The 24,713-nt window shown below is 39.3% G+C and overlaps 1 protein-coding gene across 5 annotated transcripts; it reads right to left on the bottom strand.

Moving 5' to 3' along the window:
- mbd2 (methyl-CpG binding domain protein 2) lies at positions 1–19,979 on the bottom strand. Of its 5 annotated transcripts, none has more exons than XM_047570198.1 (7): positions 19,030–19,973; positions 11,917–12,076; positions 8,154–8,294; positions 7,378–7,468; positions 7,123–7,318; positions 5,029–5,156; positions 1–704 (listed from the first exon to the last, which is right to left on the bottom strand). In XM_047570198.1, the coding sequence occupies exons 1-6, from the start codon at positions 19,140–19,142 to the stop codon at positions 5,039–5,041; spliced, it is 819 nt and encodes a 272-aa protein (XP_047426154.1). In that variant the 5' UTR covers positions 19,143–19,973; the 3' UTR covers positions 1–704; positions 5,029–5,038. The 5 variants fall into 5 exon arrangements, with proteins under 5 accessions (XP_047426154.1, XP_047426155.1, XP_047426157.1 ...); XM_047570199.1 differs by having other exon boundaries at positions 7,123–7,300; positions 19,030–19,970; XM_047570201.1 differs by lacking the exon at positions 8,154–8,294 and having other exon boundaries at positions 19,030–19,977.
- Between the last annotated feature and the right edge of the window lie 4,734 nt (positions 19,980–24,713).

Raw genomic sequence — 24,713 nt, forward strand, 5'->3', positions numbered from 1 at the left:
TAAATATAATAATTTATTTACTCCAGTCAAAGAAATGTACACATATGTACTTTGAGCGTATAAAATTTGTGTAAGTAAGAAATTGTTCTTTTATATATTAATGTAGAATATCATTATTTAATTAAAACCCCTAAAGGCTGAAAACATCTGACACTGCAAATAAGCAAAATCATCAATGAGCAGAGTGGAAGTTAAAATAGTCAACAAAAGCCGCCCAGCAGTTTGCAACCTCACTTTGAATATAATTAAGGATATGTCCTTCAGTATATATTAAAAAAGAATTAAACATATATTTAAATTTGAAATCTGAGAAAATATAAATGCTTTGACAAAAAACAAAAAAAAAAAACAAAACAAAAAAAAACACAACAAATAAGTTATACTAAATCACAGAGCATGTTTAAGGCTTTGGTTGTTTTGTGCTGGTAGATACCTAAATTATTGTAGCAGTTTGTGTTGTCATGTTATAGTTTTGTCATTGCTGATTCCATTATTGCTGTTCTTGCTGTTCATTGTTGCTTCTGTCTCCAGACAGATGTAGGGTGTGATGTCACAGCAAAAGAGGTCTCTGTGACAGGAAGGTTGAAGAGATGGCCCCTGAGGCAACAAGGCAGGGGATGTTTCATTCGAGGGGCTGACTGTTTTTGTTTTGATATCTGGATTATTACAAAGGTGGTGATAATTTTGTGGTACACACAGGAACTCTGGAAAGAAAGACAAAAGGTTGCTGCTAATGACACTGAAATTGACATTTTTGGTCAATCAAAAAATTCTGGAATTACACACACACACATATATATATATATATACATGTATATTTCAAATACTGTTTTTTTAAGTTCCTGACTGGACGTAACATTTGACTTAAAAAAAAAATAAAACTGTGGACTGGTGATGGTTTGATGTTAATTGTTTTAAGGAAATGTTAAGTGGAAGCAGTTTTGCAAAGTGTAGACACTTTTGCTAGTAATTGACAATTTTAGGATGTTCAAAGTGAGGAAAGTTTTACCAAGTTCTTGTGAAAAGTGAATGTAAATGTATAAATGATGTGACTTTTGTGAGTTATTTGCACAAATGAGCACTAAACTAACCTCTGTTGAAAATACACACCCTGAATTGAAAGCATGCATCTGCTTAAAAGTATAACATGTGCATGTAGCGTAGAGTGAGAATGCTTAAAATCAGAACAGAAGAACACAGAAACACAGACAAAAGAGAGGGGAGGAGGTGTGGAGAATCCCTCCTCCATTGTAACACACCATGTCTGAGGTCTCAGCAAATGCCCTCATGAAAAGACATGTTAGACAGACATGAGCCAGCTTACGCCTGGTGATGCCCTTGAGCCCTTAAGGAAAAAGCAAGTCACAGACAGTGAACCAAGGGACTGTTTTTTGACACAGATAGAAAGATTAGGTTAACAAACCTTGATAAAACTAAAAAAGAGGTTGAATTAAGGCAAAACCCAGATTCACTATATCAAACTAACCAGGGCAGTGTTTTTTTTCTCATTATGTTTACACCTCAGATCTTCATCTTCATCATCAACCATTAGCTTATACACCCATCAATGTCATGCCATTGGGTGATTGACATTCTTGTCAATCACCCATTCAGCTTGACTCAAAATGAATAAATAATATGAAATTACTTTCTTTTTGAAGAATCTTTACTAAACCTGGTCTGCAACCCAAGCTAAAACCTGCAGAGCAAGCATGAAGTGGAAGAGTGGAAGAGAAAAGAAATGATAGGACCCACAAACTTATGAGAGATTAAGTAGGGAACATCTACCTACTATATGTGTTCTATATTAAATTCGTCCTAGCGCTATTTATGAATATACATTATTATCATCATTTTGCATTGAATATTAAGTTAATGTTCATTTTTTAAATTTCAAACGTGCAGGTGGTTGTGCAATAACTGTTAACATAAACACACACAAAATGACAAAAATGAAACAAAGCAATCCATTTCAGTCAGTGCGTAATATGTGGCCTTGTGACTGGCTCAGCAGCACTAGAGGCGGAGCCTACTGTGTACAGGAAGTGTAGATTGACAGGTGGCCTCTGGTGCTGAAATAGTGCTGTAACAATAGCACTACTTCTGCCACACTAAAAGATAGTTTAGCTTTTTGTGGCTCTCAGGCCTTGCAATTTTTTTTTAGCAAACGTGATTAGTAAGACCTTGTCTACAACTGTGCAGTTAAACATATGTACCGTCCTGGGCATTCAGTCACATGACCTTGAACGTGGTCATTCACGTGAAATTGTCCGTGGAATTGCCCGATTTAAAGTAAGATCATGGTTTTCAGTGGCAAATTGTATCTTCCAAAATTTTTAGAAACATAGAACATAAAAAATGCCACTTCCATCAGTGGCCATTTTTGTCACTTCTATCTGGAAACTCTAATTTTGCTGAGTTGAATACGCCCAGTATCTTCTTCAAGTACTTGACCAAAAGCCAAGTAGTACCAAAAGCCAAGGCACAAGGAACCAGGAGATGCAAATAAATAAAAAGGGAAGCAAAGAAAATAATGTAATGGTAAAAACAGATAACTGACATTTCACAGGTCAACAAGCTCTCACCTAATCTGTTGAAAAGTTTAAGATGTGACTCCCAATCAAGTTTTATGATTGTACATACATGCATGTGGGTACTATGGAGATCACTGTCCATGACAAACCTGCCTCATGGGAAAAGAAAAGAGATCACTGAGCTAAGGATAGCTCTGGGAAGTCATACGAACTGCTAATTAAAGGGGCCTGAGAGGAAACATCACAAGTATCTGTGACTGTAAAAGTGCTTTGAGTACCAATAGGTAGAAAAGCGCTATATAAAAGTAAGACCATTTAGCGTAGATCATTCTCTTGGCATCCTTGTTATGCTTCCATTGAATGTTAACCCATTAAGTTAACTAAGAAAGTGGGGAAGGATATGTGACAAGCTATTGGGACCTACTTGGTGTTAATATGAGACATAAAATTACTCCTCTTTGGCATTTTACTGGATTCTTCTGAATAACAGTAAACTGACATTTGTATTCAACTGACTTGACACACATCAGAGAATTCAAAATCTTTACTTACAAAGGGACTGAGATTGCTTCAACATACATGTTGTTTAAGGCTCTTGAGTCAACAACCTTCAGAGAGTGGATAACGTTTCAGTTCAGTTGGTCTTTTGAAAACAACTCCAGTGTGAAAACACTGAATGGTGGAGCAGTACTACATTCTGTCACCACAGTTTGACACACCTCGGTCCCCCTACTCCCTAAAGGGAAGGACATGCTGAACAGGATGGCCAAATGTATCCTATATGAGCATAACAAAGAGTCACTAAAAAGAAAGACAATGGAGGAAACCAATTGAGTCAGGAAAACAAATGTAGATAAATCGGCGGTAAGCAGCAAACAGCAGTTACATCAGTATGAAACACACCATATAGGTTGTCTGGCAGACACATATATAAAACACACACACACACACACACACACACACACACACACACACACACACACACACACACACACACACACACACACACAGAGGCTGGCCACTGCCCTCTCTCTCTCTCTGCGACAGCCATAAAAACCCATTAGTAATCACTCTTTGCCTCTCAGTGGCATAAATCTGCATTCATTTACAATTTTCCCTCCTCAGAAAACAAAGGTTTTTCGATTTACAGAAACATTATTCGTCAGTTTTCAGAGGAATCGTCACACCTCTAACACATGTGTGCAGAACTGCAGTCACTATTAACAGTATTTTACTATAGCAACATTTACAATACAAATATAATGCAAGAGTTGGACAGAACCAAGAAAATGCTAATGCTTTAGCTATACTGAGCTTGTTAATAATAGTGAAGGTAAAAATGTTCACTCTGTGGATGGAGACGGGGGATTAATGGTATGGGCCCAGAAGAGGTTTCCTTCAAAATTTCACATTCCTGCTCACCAGAGGATGAGCCAGTTTTATTTATGTGTTACATGACTTTTCATGTAGTGCCACCCACAGGACAAACTCCTTAAATTTTCAATTGTATTTTATTTATATTGTGAGAGTTGAGAAGACAGACCGTCAGTGGATCTTGGGAAGTCCCCCAGCTACCAGCCTATGTCCCCCAGCTACCAGCTGACCTAATGGTTCCAGGTCAAACAAGCCAGATGAAAGTATGAACTCATCAAATGACTTTAAGTCTTCTGATTAAATGGATCTTTAAGGCCTTGGATATAAGGATAAAGATTTAAGGTTTTGTCAAAATAATACAATAGTATAAAATTGGGAGTCACGCTCAAGTTAAACTACAGCTGAATTCCTCCATTAAGACTATTCCTTTATTATGAAAAAACAAACTCTGCAGCCATTACCTTGACCGTTATCACAGGCAACCCCACAGCCAATCAGTCACATACACGTACAAATGCACTACTAGTCTGCTCCATGGCTTTCAGTTACAGTCAAATGCTGAGAATTCCATTTGCATTCACAAAAGGTCTCCACACTCACACAGTGACTGGCTGGTTCTGCTTCAGCAACATTAAAGGCATTTGAATCTGAAACTTCCAACACTTTTAAGACAATGAACAAATAGCCCAAAATATGTGAAGTATGTGAGTGTAAGTGTTATAGTTGCAATAAACACTTAAAGTGTCTTTGTCAAGGTTTTGGAGCATTTTTCTAACTTTTCAACCATTTTTTCAACCATACCATGTGGCTGCATTTTTCTGGCTACATACAGTCACAATATTAGAACTTAAGCAATTCTCCCCTCAGGTGCTATTAAAAGAAGAAAGGGACAGAACTGAACAAAAAAATGGCAAAAATTCTATTCTATTCTATTCTATTCTATTCTATTCTATTCTATTCTATTCTATTCTGGCGTGTGTCCTTTATCTTAATTGCCAGAAAGTAAGTTGAGTTACAGTGACAACTGACTAATATCAGCTATTTTCTTTCCAGCCCAATCTGCAACTCCTCTTAACATTTGAAAAGGCATATTTATTCAGTGTAATAGTTTACAGCTCACCTATATTTCTTCAGGTGGTCTTCCCTTCAAGCAGTTCCCGGGCGTTTTCTGCGGCTCGCGCCAAACTGTCAGCCATCAGTGCCTCCTCCAAACTCCTTCTGGCCTTGTGCACTTTTATTTCCTGCTCCCTGCACCATCATGCATACACAAGTGTTATTATCTTGGGAGTTATCATTATAAATCGTGTCTGCTGGTCACACACACACTATAAAGCCAAATTAGTAACCTTTTCTGTTAATGCAAATTTAACAAATCCAGGAGACAAAGTGTGCACCTGGGGCACTAAATTCCCCTGTAACAACGCTAAACATAAATCATGAACCATGCAAAGCATGTTTGTGTGCGTCATTTGTATGTAACAACACAAGATTAAGATCTTATCTCATCTTCAGAAGAGTCGTGGGGGTTGCTGGAGCCTATCTGGAGCCTATCCCAGCTGTCAATGGACAAGAGACAGGGTACACCTTGGATAGGGTTCCAGTCTATCATCAATCGGATAGATTGGCACTAACACCTAGGGTCAATTTAGAAATAGTGAGGAAACCGGAGTACCTGGAGAAAACCCAAGCAGACACAGGAAGAGCATGCAAACTCCACCCAGAAAGGTCCGAGAAATATAAAATATTATGATCAATAGTGCAGGACTGAGACCTAACAGTCCATTATCTGAAGTCATGATGAAATTGTTAGTAACTTTAATGCTGTTTTTGTGCTTTGCTTAATTTGCTCCTCATGACTTCAGACAATGGACTTATCTCTATACTTGTCCTGCTAGATCTTAGTGCTGTATTTGACACTATTGATCACAGTATTCTACTACAGAGACTTGAAAGTGTGATCAAGATTACAGGAACTGCATTAGACTGGTTTGAATCATATCTGTCAGACAGATTCCAGTTTGTCCATGTAAACAATGATTTTTTCTATATTTGCAAAAGTAAGCTATCGAATTCCTCAGGGTTCTGTGCTAGGACCAAGCACAGCATAAACTTCCATTGCTACGCGCACGACAACCAGCTATATTTATCCATGAAACCAGATGAAACTAATCAGCTGGTTAAACTCCAAGCATGCCTTAAAGACATAAAGGCTTAGATGACCTGAAATCGTCTACTTTTAAACTGAGCCAAAACAGAAGTCGTTGTATTTGGCTCTAACATGTCAGAGATTCATTATCTAATCACCTGGTTTCGTTGGTTGGCATTACCTTGGTCTCCAGTACTACTGGTCTGTACTGGTCTGTGAAAAACCTTGGTGTTATATTTGACCAAGATTCAAGATTCAAGATCACTTTATTGATCCCTGCAGGGAAATTGTTTTATCCAAGAGTCTCAAGACAACAGAGAACATGAATGTGTGACCAGACACAGACATAAGAATACAAGTCAGGGAGAAAAATAATAGAATAAGATAAAAATAGATAAAGTTATGAGAAATATGTCCTTTAACTCTCACATAAAGCAGGTGACCAGGACTGCTTTCTTTCACCTGCGTAATATCGTCAAAATTAGGAACATCCTTTCTCACTCCTGCTCTTCTTTTTTCTCTCTAAAGAAAGAAAACCCCACAGTGGTCACTAAAATAACTAAAATAACTGAACGACATCTGAGTCTCATTATGATAATTGGAAACAGACTTTAAATATTAACTTGTAGAGAGATGCTAGAGATGCTCTTACTTTTGCACTTCACATATAACAAATATTGGCTCATTTGAAAAATAAAAGATACCGAAGCATAATATTTATCCTTCATTTGTTTGACTGGGGTTTTTTGTCTACTTTCAGGACTTGTGTGAAAATCTGCTGATGTTTTGAGTAATTTTTATGAAGAAATGTAGAAAATTCTGGGGGTTCAAAATATTTTAAGTGACACAGTACATGCATAACGAGGAGCAGAGCAGAGCTCACTCAGCTCTGCTCAGTGCACACAGAACCATTGTGATAAACATAATGAAAGGATGGACAGAGTAATGGCTTTTGAACAAGCTCAACAAGCTGCCATAAAAGAAAGTCAGAGGCTACCAGACATATAGTCTGGATCTGATGAAATGTGGTTAAAATTGATAAGAAACAAGTCTGAATTTGTGTCTCACCGAATATGTTCATCGGTGATGGTGAAGGCCTTGCAGAGTGGCTGGGATGTGTTTAGCCAGATTGCTGGGTTCTTCTCAGCAGCACCAGATGTTTGTCCCATGATTGGAACAGAACTCATGTGCAGAGCGCTGGCAATGGCGGACAGGAGAGTGTCATCGCTGGAGTCTGGACCAATGCCTGCCAAGAAAGAGAGGGCTATACCAGATTTCAAGACTGAAGCACAGTATATGTTCCCACTGATGTTGGGCACCCACTCTGCACTCCTTTGGGTAGGCGCATGGTGCGCAGGACTTGTTCTGTGACATCTGATGACCGTAGACCTTTCAATCTCTTCTCCCAAAACAGCTGCAAATAGACAGACAAATAGACAGCATGATCGTTCAGGCTTCCAGCCTGTTTCTAGTGCCAACCAAAACTGTTCTGCTGCTCCCTCACAAGAGCTTCCAGATGACATACAACTGGTATTCATTTATTGTGAAACAGCTACAAGAATAAATAAACCTGTTCTCATTGCTCATCAAAATCAAAAGATATCCCAACAATACAGAAAATTCACTTGCAAGTTATTATTTCCAGTTTAATGTTTATTATTTATTTATTTATTTATTATGTCAATTATTTAAGCCACATAAGGACATTCAAATCTTGCATCCCTAAAACATTTTACTTTGACATGTAAAGTATTGTCTAAATATAAATCTATTTTATTTCTTCACTTCTCACCCTATGTCACACATTTTTCTTCTTAAAAATTGTAAAATTTATAAAGATCTGTAGCACTAAAATGGGCCTAATACTCCATATAATAAGTACAAAGACTAGGGGCTGCAGAGTGATTATGGATCAGGCATCACCATCTTTCCCATCTTCTGCACAACACTGGTGTCGTGCTACTCCCAAGATACGTCAGCACCCTCTTGTGGCTTCAGTCGCCATGACAACCCAGTCTCCATCACACAACCAAAATGATCATGTGTAGGATGGCAACAATGTAGTGTAGGATGTGTACATGCGTGTGTGAACTTCTGACCTGCCTGGGTTGCTCAGTTGCTCTCTGCAAGTCTGTCTTCACCTTGTTACTAGGGTGACTCGTAACCTTAGTAACAGGCTGCTTAAAGATGGAAGCTGTTTGTCTGATCGGTAGAGATGTGTTCAGGTCTGGTTTACCTCCCTGGATGAGACAGAGCGAGAACTGTCAGTAACATTTCTTGGTCCCTTCCTTTAGTCATACCTTTGTTCCTTCCCACCCTTCTGCCATTCTTCCTAGCCTCTCATCCTTCCTTTCCTTTACTTGTATTTTCTTTCCTTCCTGTCCTTGCTCTTTCTCTTGCTTATATTGCCTCTCCTTATTTTCTCCCTGGTCTGGTTGACCATCCTATAGGTTGGAGAGAAAAATAAGGAATCTTTATCTCTATGTACTTCATAATACAGACACACAAATGTTAGAAGGCAATACATTGACATTTCCTGGGGACTTACTCTAGCTTAATTCATACATTTAACTTAGATAACCCTTAACCTAACCTAAACATGACCCTTCACCTTACTTTAACCTTAACTTACACTATGAGAACTGGCTTTTTATTATTCATAATGTCCCAAACAGAGAAATAAAAACAACATAAGACGCTTTTCCTTTTAAATAAGGCACATTCCTATAATGTGACTATGTAAACAGATTTAGATCAGCACAAAATAAATAACACCTAAGGCCTGCACTATGTAGCAGGATTTGAGGCTGGTGAGCGTTCATATTTAACCCTATACAGGATTAATAACAATAAAAAGTGTCTGCAGAATGCATAACCTGAAACCCAACAGCAAGCACAAAGGAGATGGTGGCAAGGAAAAACTCCTTTTAGTGGAAAGATCACTTGAACTGACCCAACTCATCTGATTGAGGACGGCCAGGGAGAAAACGAAAAAGTGAGAGGACAAAGGGTAGGACAGGGCGAGACGAGAGTTGATACAGGAAACATTTTTGTGGGTACACAGGGTGCTGATAAAGTTACTGTTACACGGTAGAACAGGAGCACAGGGGCTCGGAATAATTTATTGTCATTATGTGTGTACAAACATTTAGGGTGGTAGCTCCTGGCTAAAGTAGTGCAAATATAAAAAAAAACAGGCACAATAAAATAAAATAAAATAGAGCTTTACAGAAGAAGGTCCAGGCTTTTTTGGGTGGCGTTTGCATGTTCTCCCTGTGTCTGTGTGGATTCTCTCTGGGTTCTCCGGTTTCCTCCCACCTCCAAAGACATGCTTGTTAAGCTGATTGGTGACTCTAAATTGACCCTAGGTGTGAGTGTGAGTGCGAATGGTTGTTTATCTATATGTTAGCCCTGCGATAGGCTGGAGACCTGTCCAGGGTGTACCCCACCTCTCACCCAATGACAGCTGGGATAGGCTCCAGTAACCCCGCAACCCTAATGAGGATTAAGCGGTATGGAAGATGAGATGAGAGCTTTACAGATATATACATATATGTAAGACAGTAGTAGTTATATTACATATGAAAGAATAAAAAGAATAAAAATGTCAGCTATTCCAAAATCAAGTTAGAGTACAATAGGAGATGTCAGTCTGGAGAATGTCCAGATTCAATGTACAAATGAGGTAAGATGTACAAGGAAGGATAAGAGGCACCAGAGCTTAACTACCTGAACAATCTGTGGTTTGGAATGTGAAAGTCCTTTATAATTTGCTGTACCCTGGTCCTGCATCATCTTATGTAAATGTCCTGCAGGCTGGGCAGAGCAGATCCAGTGACACGTTCTGCACAGCGGATGTCCCTCGGGAGTGCATTCCTGACCCCGGAACTGCAGTTTCTCGAGCCGGCAGCAATGGTCCCAAGAGAAGAGACTGGATTGTAGTGATGTAGAAGGCCTTGTGCAGCTCTACAGAAATTTTATATTTGCTTAGCCGCCCTTGCCTTCTTTACCACTGGGTGTGTGGTTGGTCCATGTTAAATCCGGAGATGCGGACTCCAAGGCACTTGTAACTGTGCAGTTATTGTCTCTATGCCATGAAGACCAAGCACTTCATCACAACTAACTGAAGAGTCACAGGTGGCCAGTCACCCCACTGAACACATGAAGCATAGAAAACTAAGTTTACTCATTAGTTTTTTTTTTTTCTTCTTCAGTTGCCTTCATTTCTTCTTTCTCTTCATTGGAATATTCAGACCATATATGGTATGAAACACAAAACTGAAAAGACTCATAATAGACTTCATGAGAATATTGGTATGGAATGTGCTCAAATGTAAAACACTTCATCCAGCATTGTGTAGTTTAAAAGCAGATAATCAAGAACATTTTTAAAGATTCAACAAACTGTTGTCACAGCCCCTAGTGAAGTAATAGGCATTAACCTTATGGTTCCCCTACCAAGAAGTCCAGAAAGAAAGAAATACTTCTTAGTGGTAGTGGAGTACTTTACTTGCTGGGTCAAAGCTTACCCTTATGGAATGCTACAGCACAAACAGTAGTTCAAATTCTAAAGAAGGAAATCATTACAAAATGGGGTGTATTCCATGAACTCTGTCAGCAATGGACAGTAACTCCCAAACATCCCTGCATCTCACCCACCGATTAATATGAGTAAGCGAGTGAATGCCTTAAATGTATGACCACTGCTCATCATTCATTATTACAGAGGATAAGATGTTACAATCCCTTGGGCCAAGATCTGAGGCAAACACATCTAGAAGCCCAGTCCAACTGAAAACTAACCAGCAGGTTAGCAGTCAGCTACCAACTAGCAACCAACAAGAAGACCCTAATGCATCAATGTATGGTAAGGTTTATTAACTAAAACAACTTAAGACAAAAGTAGAGGAAAATATAAGGGTATTAAGATGATGGCAATAAGGATTTACAACATCGCATCTATGACTAAATTATTATACATAAACTTAGCCAATATATATTCATACTAATGAATCTGAGCTAAATCAAAGCCACAAAGTCACACAATATCTAAATTTTAATAATTTCAATAACCCCCTTGGCACCTTCTTAAAAATAGTTTGGTCCACGGTTAATTGTAATTGGGTGAGAGGTGGGATACACTCTAGACAAGCTGGCAGTTAATTGCAAAACAATGATTTCTATTGTGGCTAACTGAACGTTGCTAATGTGGAGGCTATTTGCAGCAGACTACATATTTCACACATATTATCTCTATGAAGAGTGCCCCAGTAAAGCATTAGCAGTTACGAGGCTGCATTGAATTGTATTATGATGCATGATGCATGCTAAGTTCCGCACCATAGTTATGAGCATCAGACGAGGGTCAACTACTTTATTATGATGTGTTCAAACGTAGCCTTGTAAAATTTTGTTATTGGTAGGACATAGCCTAAATACAAAAAAAGTTAAATAAAGTAAAAAAAAAAAAACAATTTAGAATGGACAGTTTACACTGACTTTGGGATAGTTTTAATACTTCTGCCTGGCAAGGGTCACATTACTCGGAAGAGCTTGCCCTCCACATACAGTGGCAAAGTAAGGCTGTCTGTCTAGAGCTATGGTGCTGAGAAGTACGTCTGAAGTAGTCTTCATCAGTTTTTCCATGAAACATAATATTTAATGTTTAAAAAATGAAATGTATAATGGAACCTCTGCTGCTCCAGAATCAGCAGATGCTGCTTCGTCTGAGTTTGACCCAGCAGCATACCCTCACCCCCAGCAGTTATGGGATACTATAGCATGCAAATCAGAGAAATCCTAGCAACTGCCCTGATGACAGTCACAGCCCATTCCCAGCAGACGCAGGTCCATCAATTTTACCTTGGCCAAGCTCAGTGGGTCGTGCTTGAATCTCTGTTTGTTCTTCTGTAGTTTCCCAGGCATCATCTTCCCCGTGCGGAAGTCAAAACATGCCAGATCCACTGTGTTTCCGAGGTAACGGGACAACTGAGGCTTACTCCTGAACTTCTTCCCTGTAGGACTTGAGGGGAAAAAAGGGGAGGAAAAAGGGTAACAGACAGAATGAGATAGATATTATCTTAATTGTATGTATCTTGACAAGATTATTTACATATACATTTATCCATTTTGCATAGTGATTAGCAAACAAAATGGCTTGTACTAGTCACCAAATTACTTTATAGCATGCATCTATGACCAAAGTGTCATTATCAAATTATCATAGGTATATAATGAATATGGTGCTGACACATTTTCATTTGAGGGTATTCACATCCACCTATCAGACTATTGTTCCCAGGCAGGCTCTGTGCATAGGGCAGAGCTGGAGTCCCTGGCATCTGTGGCAGCAGCAAGGACCTTGAACAAACTCTGGACCATCATAAACAATGTCCACCAAACTCTATATGACACCATAGTCAGGCAGGCTGCTGTCTCTGTCCTGCTCCACGGACAGGTTGAGGAGGTCATTTGTCCATCAGGCCATAAGGCTCTCTATATATGTGTATGCACAAACAGGTGAGCATACTCACACCAGTGGACAGAGACCATGGGTCGAAATATATGGTGCGTCAAAGCGGCCAAAAAACTGTCAGACGAACTGAGAAGAAGCATTCAAAAGTTCAAATATTTGTTCAATTTTTACATTGACTGCTGTTATTATAAGAAAGACATTAACACCCTCAAAGTTGTTAACCTAGGGGAAACACTGGCATGTATAAAAAAGAAGGTACACACATACAAAGAATTTATTAATAGTATTTAACCTTTACATGTTTGACCCTGTCCACTGACCTTTTACTGCCCGAGGACTATTAGTATAGTATAGTATAGTATAGTATAGTATAGTATAGTATTGTGTTGCTGGGCTGTTAAACACAAACCTTATCATATTCTGATCATACAGATGTCCTTTAGTAATTATAGAACTGTGTAGGTCAATTTAACAACACAAACATCTAGCATAATTATGGTATCACGGTAAAGTACTTTGCGTAAATATGTTTTCGTATAAAATACATTATGTTCACATTTTATGATTCAAATCCACAATTATGTGATATTAGGTATTCATACTAATAGAAGCACCAGAGCAGATGATTATAACTGTATCTCACATGCATGTCAGCAACAACAAAGCTATTTGTGCATGTATGTGTGGGAGTATGTCTTTTGTTTCAAAATGTTCCAGCAGTTCACTGAATATCTATATTACTGACACCCAGACTGTGTCAAGGTTGTAGCAGTCCTGAAGATATATTCTGTGGGTGTGAACAAGGTTTCTGATAAGCATGTGTAACCAGTTTTAGTGATTTAAGCGTGTTACAGTATAATAACAACTCTGATTAGTTGAAAAAACTCTGGCCAGGATCAGAAGATAATAAATTTGCAAGGAGCCAATGTGTTGAGCAACAATGAGTTAGGCAAGGGAAACAACTTGAGTAGCCACTCTTGTAAAAAAACATTGAAAAAACATTTAATTTGTACAGAATCATAAAATAAAGACCCAAATTACCCAAAATAAAAGAATAAATATGCACACGATAAATAAAATTAAAGTGTCCATTAGGGCCCTTAGAAAAAGTTGTTGCAGGTGCACCTGATTTTAAAAGTCCAATGGGGTGTAATGTGAATGTATGGCGTGAGTGTGTATGTGTGTATCTCCTTTGTGGTGGTTCTCCCTCAAAGTAGTTGGCTTGACATCTGTCGCAACTAGGATGTGGTCCTGGTCCCTCGGATTCTCTCCGTCCTCTCAAAAAACCTGACCTATACACAAGGTCATACAATTTACATTAGATTCTAAGATGTATCGTTTAAGGTTTTAAATGTCAAAAATCAACATATTGCCTTAACTTCATATGTTAATCTTAAATCTCAACGGAACTCAAACTTCAGTTCTTTGTTCGTTTTTTCTTTTAGTTGTACAACATTCATCAAATGCACTAATCATTTAAGTGCTCTAGCTGTTTCTGTGAACAGTATCTCAACAATATTCATGGTAAGTAACCATTTACATTCAATATAAATCTTAACTATAGCAAAATAATGTGCAAATGAGATAGAAACATAGAAATAGAAAAGTAGAAGTTGTCTTAGAGGTATCAAAAGAAGTATGCTTAATTACTCCAACATTTAGAGGCCTATTCATGCCAGAGAAAATGCACCAAAAGTTACCCTCTAAGTAACTTTAAAGTCACAGTTGAAATTAAATAAATTCTTTTAGTAGTTCGCACATTACAAAATAAAATATGTTACCCTCATCATATGATTGACCAAATTTCTTTCCCTTTAACCCGGTCACCGATATATCGGGGTCCGATTGGACGGCTCCGGTTCTATCGGGGGTTCTATCGTATCGGTGAAATGTTGCACCGATAGAAAAAATAAAGTGTAACAAGTCACGGTAAGTTAGTTCATGAAACAAGTAACTGTAAACATAAAAACATAATTGGAACAACAATTATAGGCCACATTTCATTGCGTCTTTCAAAATTGTTCCTGGCCAAAATCTCTGGTGTAAAATAACTGCGAGGCAACTTTGCTATATCATCGCAGATTTTTTCTCAGTAGTTGAATTACATGAGTGACGTTAGCAGTTTGCAAATAAGCAACAAAGGGTTACAGTTTCATATATGCTAAAAGGATTTAACGAAGAAAGCACTAGTTTCCCCGACACCACGCGGGATCCCTTATATTTTATCGTCGTCATTTTGGCTTGGTTTGGTTGTGTGTGGTTTATGGAGGGGACGAATGAACGACGTGTTTTGGGGCAAGCATTGCTGACCTGGGCATTGTATCTCAGTAAAATATTCCGTGCGTGGTTGAAGAAGATTAGCTCGCATCCATGCTCCACTCCTTCCTGCGCCGAAGTCCCCTTAAGTCACATACACCAGCGCGAGTGTGTACAACCACCGCATCAACTCGCCACCCGCATCTATTTAAACCCCGTCACATTGCTTCGTCTCCATTTGCCCAGCACTTCCTTACTCCTCCCACATCTATCCCCAGCGAGAGGGTTTATTTATTTTTATTGATTTATTTATTGAAAGGTCTGCTACATTATTTAATTTTTGTTTGTTTGCCAATCTGCACTTTTTCTAAGTCTTTAAGTCCAAATGTTAATTGTCATTTTGTCTGTACTACTACCACTGTGATTGTACTATTACATAATCATATCGGTGCAAAATCTATGCACAATCGACCTGTTTTCATTCCAGATCAAAAAATCACTGTATCGGTTGCATATCGGCTATCGGTGATTGCACCTCCTCTAATATCGGCTATCGTTATCGGGCCAAAGAGTCCCTATCGGTCGGTCACTTGTCTTCACTTTTAGGACCCTCTGGTATCCCTCGGGTCAAATTGACCCGGGACACATTTGGGGTGTTAAAAACAATTCTAATATAAATTTTTACTTCATAAACCATTAACATATATTGTCTTTATCTCAATTTCAAACAATTGAAATAACATACATGTTTAATGATGATTGATTTCTTCACAGTTTGAACCTCAGGTGGAAGATCCGTCCTATTTTTCTGGACTCTTCCAACCATTGTCAGCTTTCTTTTGAGAAGCTCCTGTCCCAGGCTGTACAATGTACAATACAAAAAAAAAATGTCACAGGTTGTGGCCACTGAGGCCTTGTGACATATCTAGCACGACTCGTGTCCACTGTTTTTTTTCAGCAGCTCATCCTTCCGGCTTCCTTGTATAAAGTTGCATGTTCCATGCATACGATGAAACAGCATCACAGGCAGCCCAGATTTTGATGCCATACCTTGCTGATTTTGAGGGCATATACTGCCTGAAAGGGCAGCGGACTCTAAACCCCACAAGTCGTTCGTCCAGTTACATTGGGCCCAGGGTTATAAAGACAGGGAAGCCAGTCCACCCACTGGTCCCACACAGTGCGGATTGCTGCCAACTTGTAACCCCACCGTCTAACAGGTCTTGGTCCCCGGTTGTCAAATCTGAATACATGGAAGCTCTTCAGAGACATTGTGGCTCTAAAAATTGCTGTGTGTGTGTGTGTGTGTCTGAAATATCATTTTAGCAGCTAACGTCTCTGACCATTGCTGTGTTAGTCAAAGCCAAGTACTCCGATGTTAGAACCGAGCGGCTCTCCCATGGAAGGTAAGTAGATAGCCTGTTAGCCACAGAACTAGCATTAGCATGGATGACGACGGTAAGCGCTTTTATTTCCAGATAATCAACTCGTCTTACGGACGTGACTCGTCTCCTTTGGGTAATCGCTCACTCCGGACTTCCAGCAGATAAGTGTACTGGCTTTTTTTTTTGTTGTTGTTCTTTTTTTCCAGGATTATTCTTATTTCTCTCTCTTTTCTTTTTCTGCATGGTAAACTGATAGCTGCCCTCACTCCGTGACTGAGACTAATGAAAGACCGGGAAAACAAAGCATGTCACCGTACGAGCTGGACGTGGCCTGCGTTACGTCTGATTTGCTGGGAAGAAGGGCTCCCCCACATGGGCTCATGAGCGGTGCATTCAATTGCAATTAGAATTTTTAAACTTTGGATAGGGGCAAATAAACTAATAAAATAATCACCCTCTCTTCTCTCTCTCATCTTATGATGTTTTACATCTGGGTTACACCTGTCATTTAAAGATGGAGCCAGTGCAGGCCCCAGCAAAGTGTTGCTGCTCTTCTCGGTTTCCTTACTGGAAATGATGAGTCACATTACAGAGCATACTAACAGTAAACCGTTGTGTTAAAGCTTCAGGATATGACGCTTTATGAGCTGTTACAAAGATAGAGCCGTGCCTTTTTCACCAATCAACAGGAAGTGATTGCAGGCTCTGAAAACAGCTGACAGATCAGAGCGTCACCACACCTCCACCAGGAGGGACTTCGTCTTGCTCAAAGCGCTACTCAGAGTGCTTTTACAGTCAGAGACACATCAACCCATTCACTCACACAAGCACACACACATTCACACCCAAGTGCCAGTGCCACTGCCAGTTGCACTGGGAGCAACTGGGGGTTCAGTGTCTTGCTCAAGGACACTTCGGCATATGGCACTCGGGGGATCGAACCGCTAACCCTTCGGTTCATGGACAACCCACTCTACCATAGCCGCCCCCACTTCCTGTGAGATCTGCCGCCGCACAAGTGAAAATTCAAAAGTAGGAAAGATATAAAAGACAAAGCATCAGCTTTATTTGTGTGAAAGCTGAACTGAAATGGGATTAATTCTACTGAAAAGAAAAATACAGTATGCTGTTACAGCTTAGTACTGAATGTGCATGTTTTGTTTAAAAAAATGTAAAGTGTTACGCTTCAAGAAAAAAACAGAAGTGATTCTGAAACTCATGAATTTTTTTTTTTTTCAAATGTAGGAGTCCTTAATCCATTAAATCTTACAATAACAAATGAGTTTCAAGGTTTGAATGGCCAAGACTTTACTGCAAGTGTGTCCAAACGTCACACCAACAATGATGCCGAGCAAGAGCAGGAAGATAAGCAAATGACAGCTAGTTGGCAAGCTATACGACAGTTTCTTTTTCATGCTAACAAACCCGCACTAAAATCACAGGATTACTGTTAGTATGTCCAGAAAGACAGTTGTGAATTGAAGACTTGTTGATTCCATGTGAAGAGAACCCTGATTCTACAGACGCTGCACAGCCGTTCATTTTTTTGTGAGAAGATGGGGGTAACTTACTAACGGTGAAACAGTTTCACAAGAAGAAGAATAACCAACAGCCATCTCTGTGATGTCCTTCACAACTCAACCACCAAACTTACTTCTGCCTACCAACTATTCTTCAGTCCAAAGATCAGCATTACTGTTGCCACTGTGCACAACATTTATTTATCTGTAAAACAAGCTTCAAATAAGCACCCTTTCACTTTACTATTATACAGCGATCAGGCATAACATTTTGACACCTTTGACAACTTGCTAATATTGTGTTCGTCCCATTTTTGGTGCCAAAAGAATTCTGACTCATCAGAGAATACCGTGTGAGAGATTGATGGGTGTGTTCAAAACATAATCTTATAAGAATGAACAGGAGCACGGAAGCAGAAAACTATGTCAGTGATTATAAGTAGTTGCATTACAGGTGAGACTGCTTTTATTGCAAATAAGTCATGCTAAGTAGTAGCTAGAATCCTCCTATCCTCCTCCTGCATTTACTGTTTTTCAAACTGTCATTTATAATTGCCAACACAGCCCTCAAAATTCTTCCAAAATGACAGAGCCCATTTGTTCAGGACGAGTATTATCACAGGACCTCTATCTTTGGAGAAATTAGTAATCAGTAGAAATTACTAATTAGCACTAAAAACTAAAACACAAATGGCACACATAGCATGTGCTGGTAAAAAAAAATAATAAATAAATAAAAAAGAAGAAGAATGTGCCAGTGAAACTGGAGGGACAGTATGACAGTAGGCCTATACCAGCAGGATTCGTGATTCTTGGTGAAGATGCCATGAGTCACTTTGTGATCTTTACATCAATTTAGGCAAATAAAATATCTAAATGTGTAGGCTATGTGGACAAAGGGCATTTAGAGACCCATAATTTAAATAAAACATGAAATTCAGTATTTAAATGGCAGGGGTGGAGGCTCAGGATCTCAGAAGCTAAAATCATGCAGTGGTGCTGAATTAAGAGGTCATCTAGAAGCTCATAGCCACATTATAAACGCACGTAGGACTGTTATAGTGACCTTGAAGGAAAAATATAGTGGACTGTTACTGAAAATAATTTTACAGTGGACGCCAGACAGCTAGTGTGCAAACAGGAAATTTACCAAAGCTGTCAACTTCTTTGACTGTAACTAAGTCAGTCATTGTGTGGTCTTATCTGTACAGCAGACGTGAGTTCATTATACTCAGGATTACAGCCGGGGCCGGGGCAAAAAACTAAACAAAACGCAGGTTATTCTATTATCTGTTTACCGTGTGATTGCACCGACTGACTGCTTAGTGTGACGGACTACCTGTAGTAGTAGACGTCGCTCTTTCCAGCGCTCAGTCCGGACTTCCTGATCACTTCTTCTTTCTTCCAGCCGGGCGGCAGAGCGGGACAGTCCGTCCTCCTCCTCTCCATCATCAGTTATTGATCCCCCAGTAGTGTCAGACCAGTCGGATCACCGGAGACAGTGTGGTGGTACACCCAGCAGCAACACGAGCGAATTTCGACGAACAACTTCTTAAGCTCAGCTCGGTTTCCTTCCGCCCTGTCAGTTTCTGCCGTTAACTTCGGGATAAATAAAAGCACAACAAAAGCCCGGTTCGCTGGGATGTTGTGTCTTAAAATGCCTTCATCTACGGATTTAGTTTCGTTTACTTCCAGGGAGAACCAACGGCTCATCCGATCTGATCTGACCGGGCTAACGGCAGACGTGACGTCTGAGCTATCAGACACACACACGCCCGTGCGCGGACACACACGCATGCACGCAAATACACACGTACAAGTAAACTCGTGTTTCTATGTTTGAAAGGACTTTACACTGGCTTAATGTATACCCTGGCTTCAAACATCGTAAGAAAGTTTCTAACCTCATTACCAAACATAGTCTCATTGTAACTTTTATCAAAACTAAACAAAACAAAAAAACATAATCCTCAAAACGTTACGCAAGAGATTGGCCACAACAAATTATTAAAAATAACAACACTATATTGAATGCATTCTTTGAGCTCGCCCACCAATGAAGATTATTCACATATAGGTTTTCAGAGAATAATAATAATAATAATAATAAAAGTTTGGAAACGCGACGTGCACCCAAGTGTCAATTCCTGTCTCCGTGTCACTTAGCTCTTGTCATTGCCCCGCCCCTTTATGAGACGAGTAGCAGGTCCTGTGTCCATTTACCCCAATGGGATAATTGGGACAATCTGTGGATTTTGACCAATTGTTTTGCCCTATATGCGTCACAGACGGGCTGTTCCCCAAATGCAGGAAGCACGAGATCTTCCCTGTCATATACGCGTTACGTCCCCCCACCGACAGGAAGTACTCTGTTCTTCGGATTTTGCCAAGGTAGAGTGTGCAGCAGGACGCATCCGTAACAGGATTGCTTTTGCTTTGATAATAAATGCTACATTTATTTCAGCCTGTCCACGATATTAGGTAAAGAGTGGAAATCATACAGCCAATGACGTGATCATCATCAACACACTCTGGACAACAGTTTGATGTCGTATTCAAACAACACACGCCGCCTGGCGTGGACATGACACTGATTTTGCGCTAGAGAACAGGAAGAGCAGCCTGATTTAAATTGGATTAAAGTCCCTGGCTGCCATCAAATGCCGGTAGGCCAAACAGTCAGTAGGCTACCATGTGACTTGAAATGCGTTATCAGCACGCACAATGCGTTATTACTTAAGTACCACTAGTTAACCACGTGTAATCGACATAAAAATATGGAATAGTTTACTCACCAAAGTACATATTGGACCCACATGGAACATGTCGTGCAAATATTCCTAGGTTTTCAAAAATACAATTCAGTTTAATTCAATTCGATTTTATTTATATAGGGCCAATAATAATACAAACTGTGTCAAACGCTTTACAAAAGCGGCCTGAAACCTTGAGCAAGCCTGAAAACGATGATTCCCTTTTAACAGGAAGAAACCTTTAGCAGAACCTAGCTCATATGAAGAGACCCACCTGTCAAAGGACAGATGGTCAGTTCAAGAAAAGATAACTTCACTTAAGACTTCTCTGTCTCTGTCAGCACATTTTAGTCACAATAGTTTTCTGTATCAACAGGCTGTAACATTAGGATGAGCTTGTCTTTATTATAGAAATAAATCAGGTATCAATTGAAGTGTGAGTGGGCTTGTTGGTGTCAAATTTGTAATGCCCTTTCATAGCATGCCTATTTCAACAAGTTATGTTTCTTTCATGACCTGATGGAATCTCTGTTACACACTTTGGTTAAAAATTCTCAGTGGTTGTGTTAAACAGGCCAATATTCACCAGATCAAAAATGAACTTTTTCATATGGAAATTACTACAAAGATGGAATGAACATTATGTTTAATTTAGTACAGTTTACTGACAGCTGTCTCTGGTACAGTTAATGGTCACGTTAAGCAGTTTCTCTGGTAAATGAACGCTAAGTAATGTGACCGTCAACTTGCAGTTCTAGATAACTTTTTTTCTTTTTTACGACTGTTGATAGTTCACAGCTAATAATGTAATCTGGTAGTAGTAATGGGTCTAGCAAAAGACCATTTGAAAAGAATGTAATGTAGAGTGGTTTTAAGTTTTGCCCCCTTCCTGGTTTCTCTGTTTTTTGGGGGTGATTGTCACTACCAAATGTTTCAGGGCTACAAGAAGACTATCTGCAAATCAACCAGAATGTCTGATAGACCTTTCTGACGTGGAACCTGATCAATTTAAATGTATTATCACTACAAAATGCATTCAGCATCTACACTATAGACTATAGGCCTTTGTGTCTAAGGGACATTGAGACGTAGGTTAATATGTTATAATGAGTTTTTAATAAATGCAGGTCATCAGTTTTCATTGTAACATGAATGACTGAGAAGCACATCCAAAATTACAGTTACCCTTTCACTCACTGTTCATCTTGTGTTTTTTTGTAACGCACCATTGAATGTAACATGACAGGGACTGAAAGCAAACAAAACTATTCATTCAAGCATTCCTTGAACACCATACACACCATACACAATGCAACTTATTCTCTATAGAGATGTAGCATATACATACAAAAAATGTAAAAGTTGTAATGTAATAACTAACATTCTGATTAAAAATATATTTGTGCATTTGTCTACAGCGTTAGAGCTTCCTAGGCACTGTAGCTGCCCTCCTGTGTGATGATGAATAAGGACCAGAGTTTGAATATGAATTGCTAAATAAATTTAGTTTACAGAAAAAAAAATCCACATCACAAAAATACAACCTCAAAAAAATCAACCTCACAGATACAACCTCAAACGTTCAATCTCAAAGATTCAACCTCCAAATTTCACCCTCTGAAAAAGCTGGACTTAACTTTGGGTTAGGACAGATCAGCCACCAACACGACTGATGGGGCTTCGGTGAGTACTATTTGCTATTCGTTTTTGTGAAATTATGTAAAAGATATTACTCAATCAGTTGAACATTTACGGAACTTATTGAACAGTATCTTCACTGAACTTTAAATGAGGTGGCTTTATTGAAAACTGCGTTAGAAACTAGCTAGTAACTGGCTATGAGTATCTTTACCTGCTACCAGGTTAGCTACTGGAGCAACACCCACGTTTCGGGCTCTCGTAGCTAACCTGGTAGCAGGTATCACTACCAGGTTAGATACTGGAGCAATCCTAGTTCAGTCTGGCTTGTTGTTTGTAGCTGGTGAAGGTAAAGCTACTCACAGCCAGTTACTAGCATAATTTATTTGGCTAGACCTAGGTTGAATAGAGACGGGGATCGATTGCTTCTCCCTGGTCACCAGAAGTTAAGTCTTTTTCAGAGGTTGAAATTTGGAGTTGGAATCTTTGAGGTTGTATTCTTGAGGTTGAACTTTTGAGGTCGAATTTTTTGAACTTGTATCTTTGAGGTTGAATTTCTAAGGTTGTTTTGTTTTTATGTTGAATTTTATAAGGTTGGTTTTTTTTGTGATGTGATTTTTTTTATGTAAACTACATTTATTTAGCAATTCATATTCAAACTCTCTTGGCACAGAAAAACTTCCATATTTCTCCAAGTCATTGGGTGTAGAGATTAGGGATCGACCAATTATTGGCCTGGCCGATAAATTCGGCATACGATCATCGGCATCGGCCGTTTTTTTCACCGACAACTGTCTCTCTGCCTAAAGTTACCACTCTCTTGGCTGTGTAACAATGTCCCGCCCACAGTCCTCACTGATTGGCTACTTGGCGCAAGTGAGTCAGTGACAGCCAATCAACACTGAAGCCTCTACATGCAGTGCAACAGACAAAGAGGAGAAGCGGGCGACTGTTCCGGTGAGCCAGCAGAGAAGTTAGGGCAGAGTCTTCCGAAGTTTCAAAACCCTCTAGGATGAAGTTTTAAAAAATACCACAACTTTATGATCAGTTTCAGTGACAACATGCAGGCCCAGAGTCGACATTTCACAATTTCACTGTTGTCTAATCACAACAATAATACGACTTGGCAAGATAAATAGCATCACGCACGACAAAAAATAAAAAAAAAAAGATGTGAACATGACTTGAAGGTATCGGCTTCCCTTGGTTATAAATAATCGGTATCGGCCCTGAAAATCCATATCGGTCGATCCCTAGTGGAGATCTTCAGTACCTCATCCACATATGGGATTGGGTTCTGGAAGAACATTATTAAAGAGAAAGTCCAGATTTGATCTACTTTCACTGGCCTTACTGTGCATTCTCCCCTCTGTTAGTTGGGGAAGTTCACGGGACACCTAGCATTTTCATCAGGTTGTGCAGTGTAGTTTTTGGAGGAAACTTCTTCAGAGGTGCTTCCCTAAAAAACAAGTTCAGCAATAATAAGAATAGCTGCAGTGCTTATGTCATTTATGTGACAGCAGTAGACAGTGCCAACATACAGGTTGGATACAGAATAAAATAAGGTAAAAGGAGACAATTATATGGCTAGAACTTTTGTATATGTGTAACAGGGTCAAATATACAGTACTGTACAGTATACAGTATTATAATTACACAAAATCAGTTTCACTTTAAATTGTTCTTACCTGACATGTTTGTCCTCCTAAGTTGTTATGTGGAACCTTTAAAACTGAGCTACTGTACCCCTACGTTTATTTTCGGGGGTTCCCCCCCCATCAATGTGTCTCCCGCCTTTACCTCTCCCCTTAAAGCTAACATATTTCTGTCCTTTAATGCGTGTAGGAGCTCATGTTGTTCGTGACTGATGGGAGGATTTTGTTTTCATTTATACTTTCGTCAGGTATGCTTTTCTGTGTTTTAATGTATTATCCCCTTTTCCTGTTGTGCTCTGGAGAGGAGCTCATGTTGTTCATTAATCCTCATCACACAACGCAGATGTAAAAACGAGCCGGTTATTTTATTTTATTGGACTAGCCCTCCCTGCAAGACACGTAAACCACTCATCTCACTCGTTATTGTGAACAATTCCAGCCACCCCGCATACAGTTGGCTCCTGCTCTCTGAGAGGAGGTATCGGAGCTTCCGTTCTGGCTCCACCAGACTTACAAACAGCTTTTCCACATCTACAAGCCCTACCTAATACAGAAAAACGTGTTGCTGTTATGTGTGTTAACTATGTATGGTACATGTGAAGAAATTGGCAATAAAGCTGACTTTGACTTTAAACATATAAAGGGTACAAAAAGATATTTACAAATTGGATCAGGTTTCAAGTAAGAGACTACTACTAACAACTAGCTACAGACATTTTATTTTCAAATGTTACTAAAGGAAACACACCCTACTGTTTATATTTGGCACTAGCTAGCTAGCTATTCATGAAAAAAGTGGTTGCGTAACATAAACAGTCATTTTAACCTTCTGCTCCAGAGTTGAACACGTGGCAAACAGAAAACGTATTAAAACATAAATGACAACACCACTACATCTAAACACCAGTCGGTAAACATACACACTAACACACAGACAGTATGTTAGTGTATATTTCTATGGAGGACCAACTCTGCGA

The sequence above is a fragment of the Mugil cephalus genome, chromosome 19 (genome assembly GCF_022458985.1).
Source record: "Mugil cephalus isolate CIBA_MC_2020 chromosome 19, CIBA_Mcephalus_1.1, whole genome shotgun sequence".
NCBI lineage: Eukaryota > Metazoa > Chordata > Actinopteri > Mugiliformes > Mugilidae > Mugil > Mugil cephalus.

What these genes read in the sequence shown, in the direction of transcription:
- mbd2 (XM_047570198.1), bottom strand. Translation starts at nt 19,142, where the DNA reads ATGATGGAGAGGAGGAGGACGGACTGTCCCGCTCTGCCGCCCGGCTGG. An exon ending in AGCGACGTCTACTACTACAG is followed by an intron (nt 12,077 to 19,029) that starts GTAGTCCGTCAC and finishes TTTCCCCTCAAG; the next exon opens with TCCTACAGGGAAGAAGTTCA. An exon ending in ATCACCGATGAACATATTCG is followed by an intron (nt 5,157 to 7,122) that starts GTGAGACACAAA and finishes ATGATGGTGCAG; the next exon opens with GGAGCAGGAAATAAAAGTGC.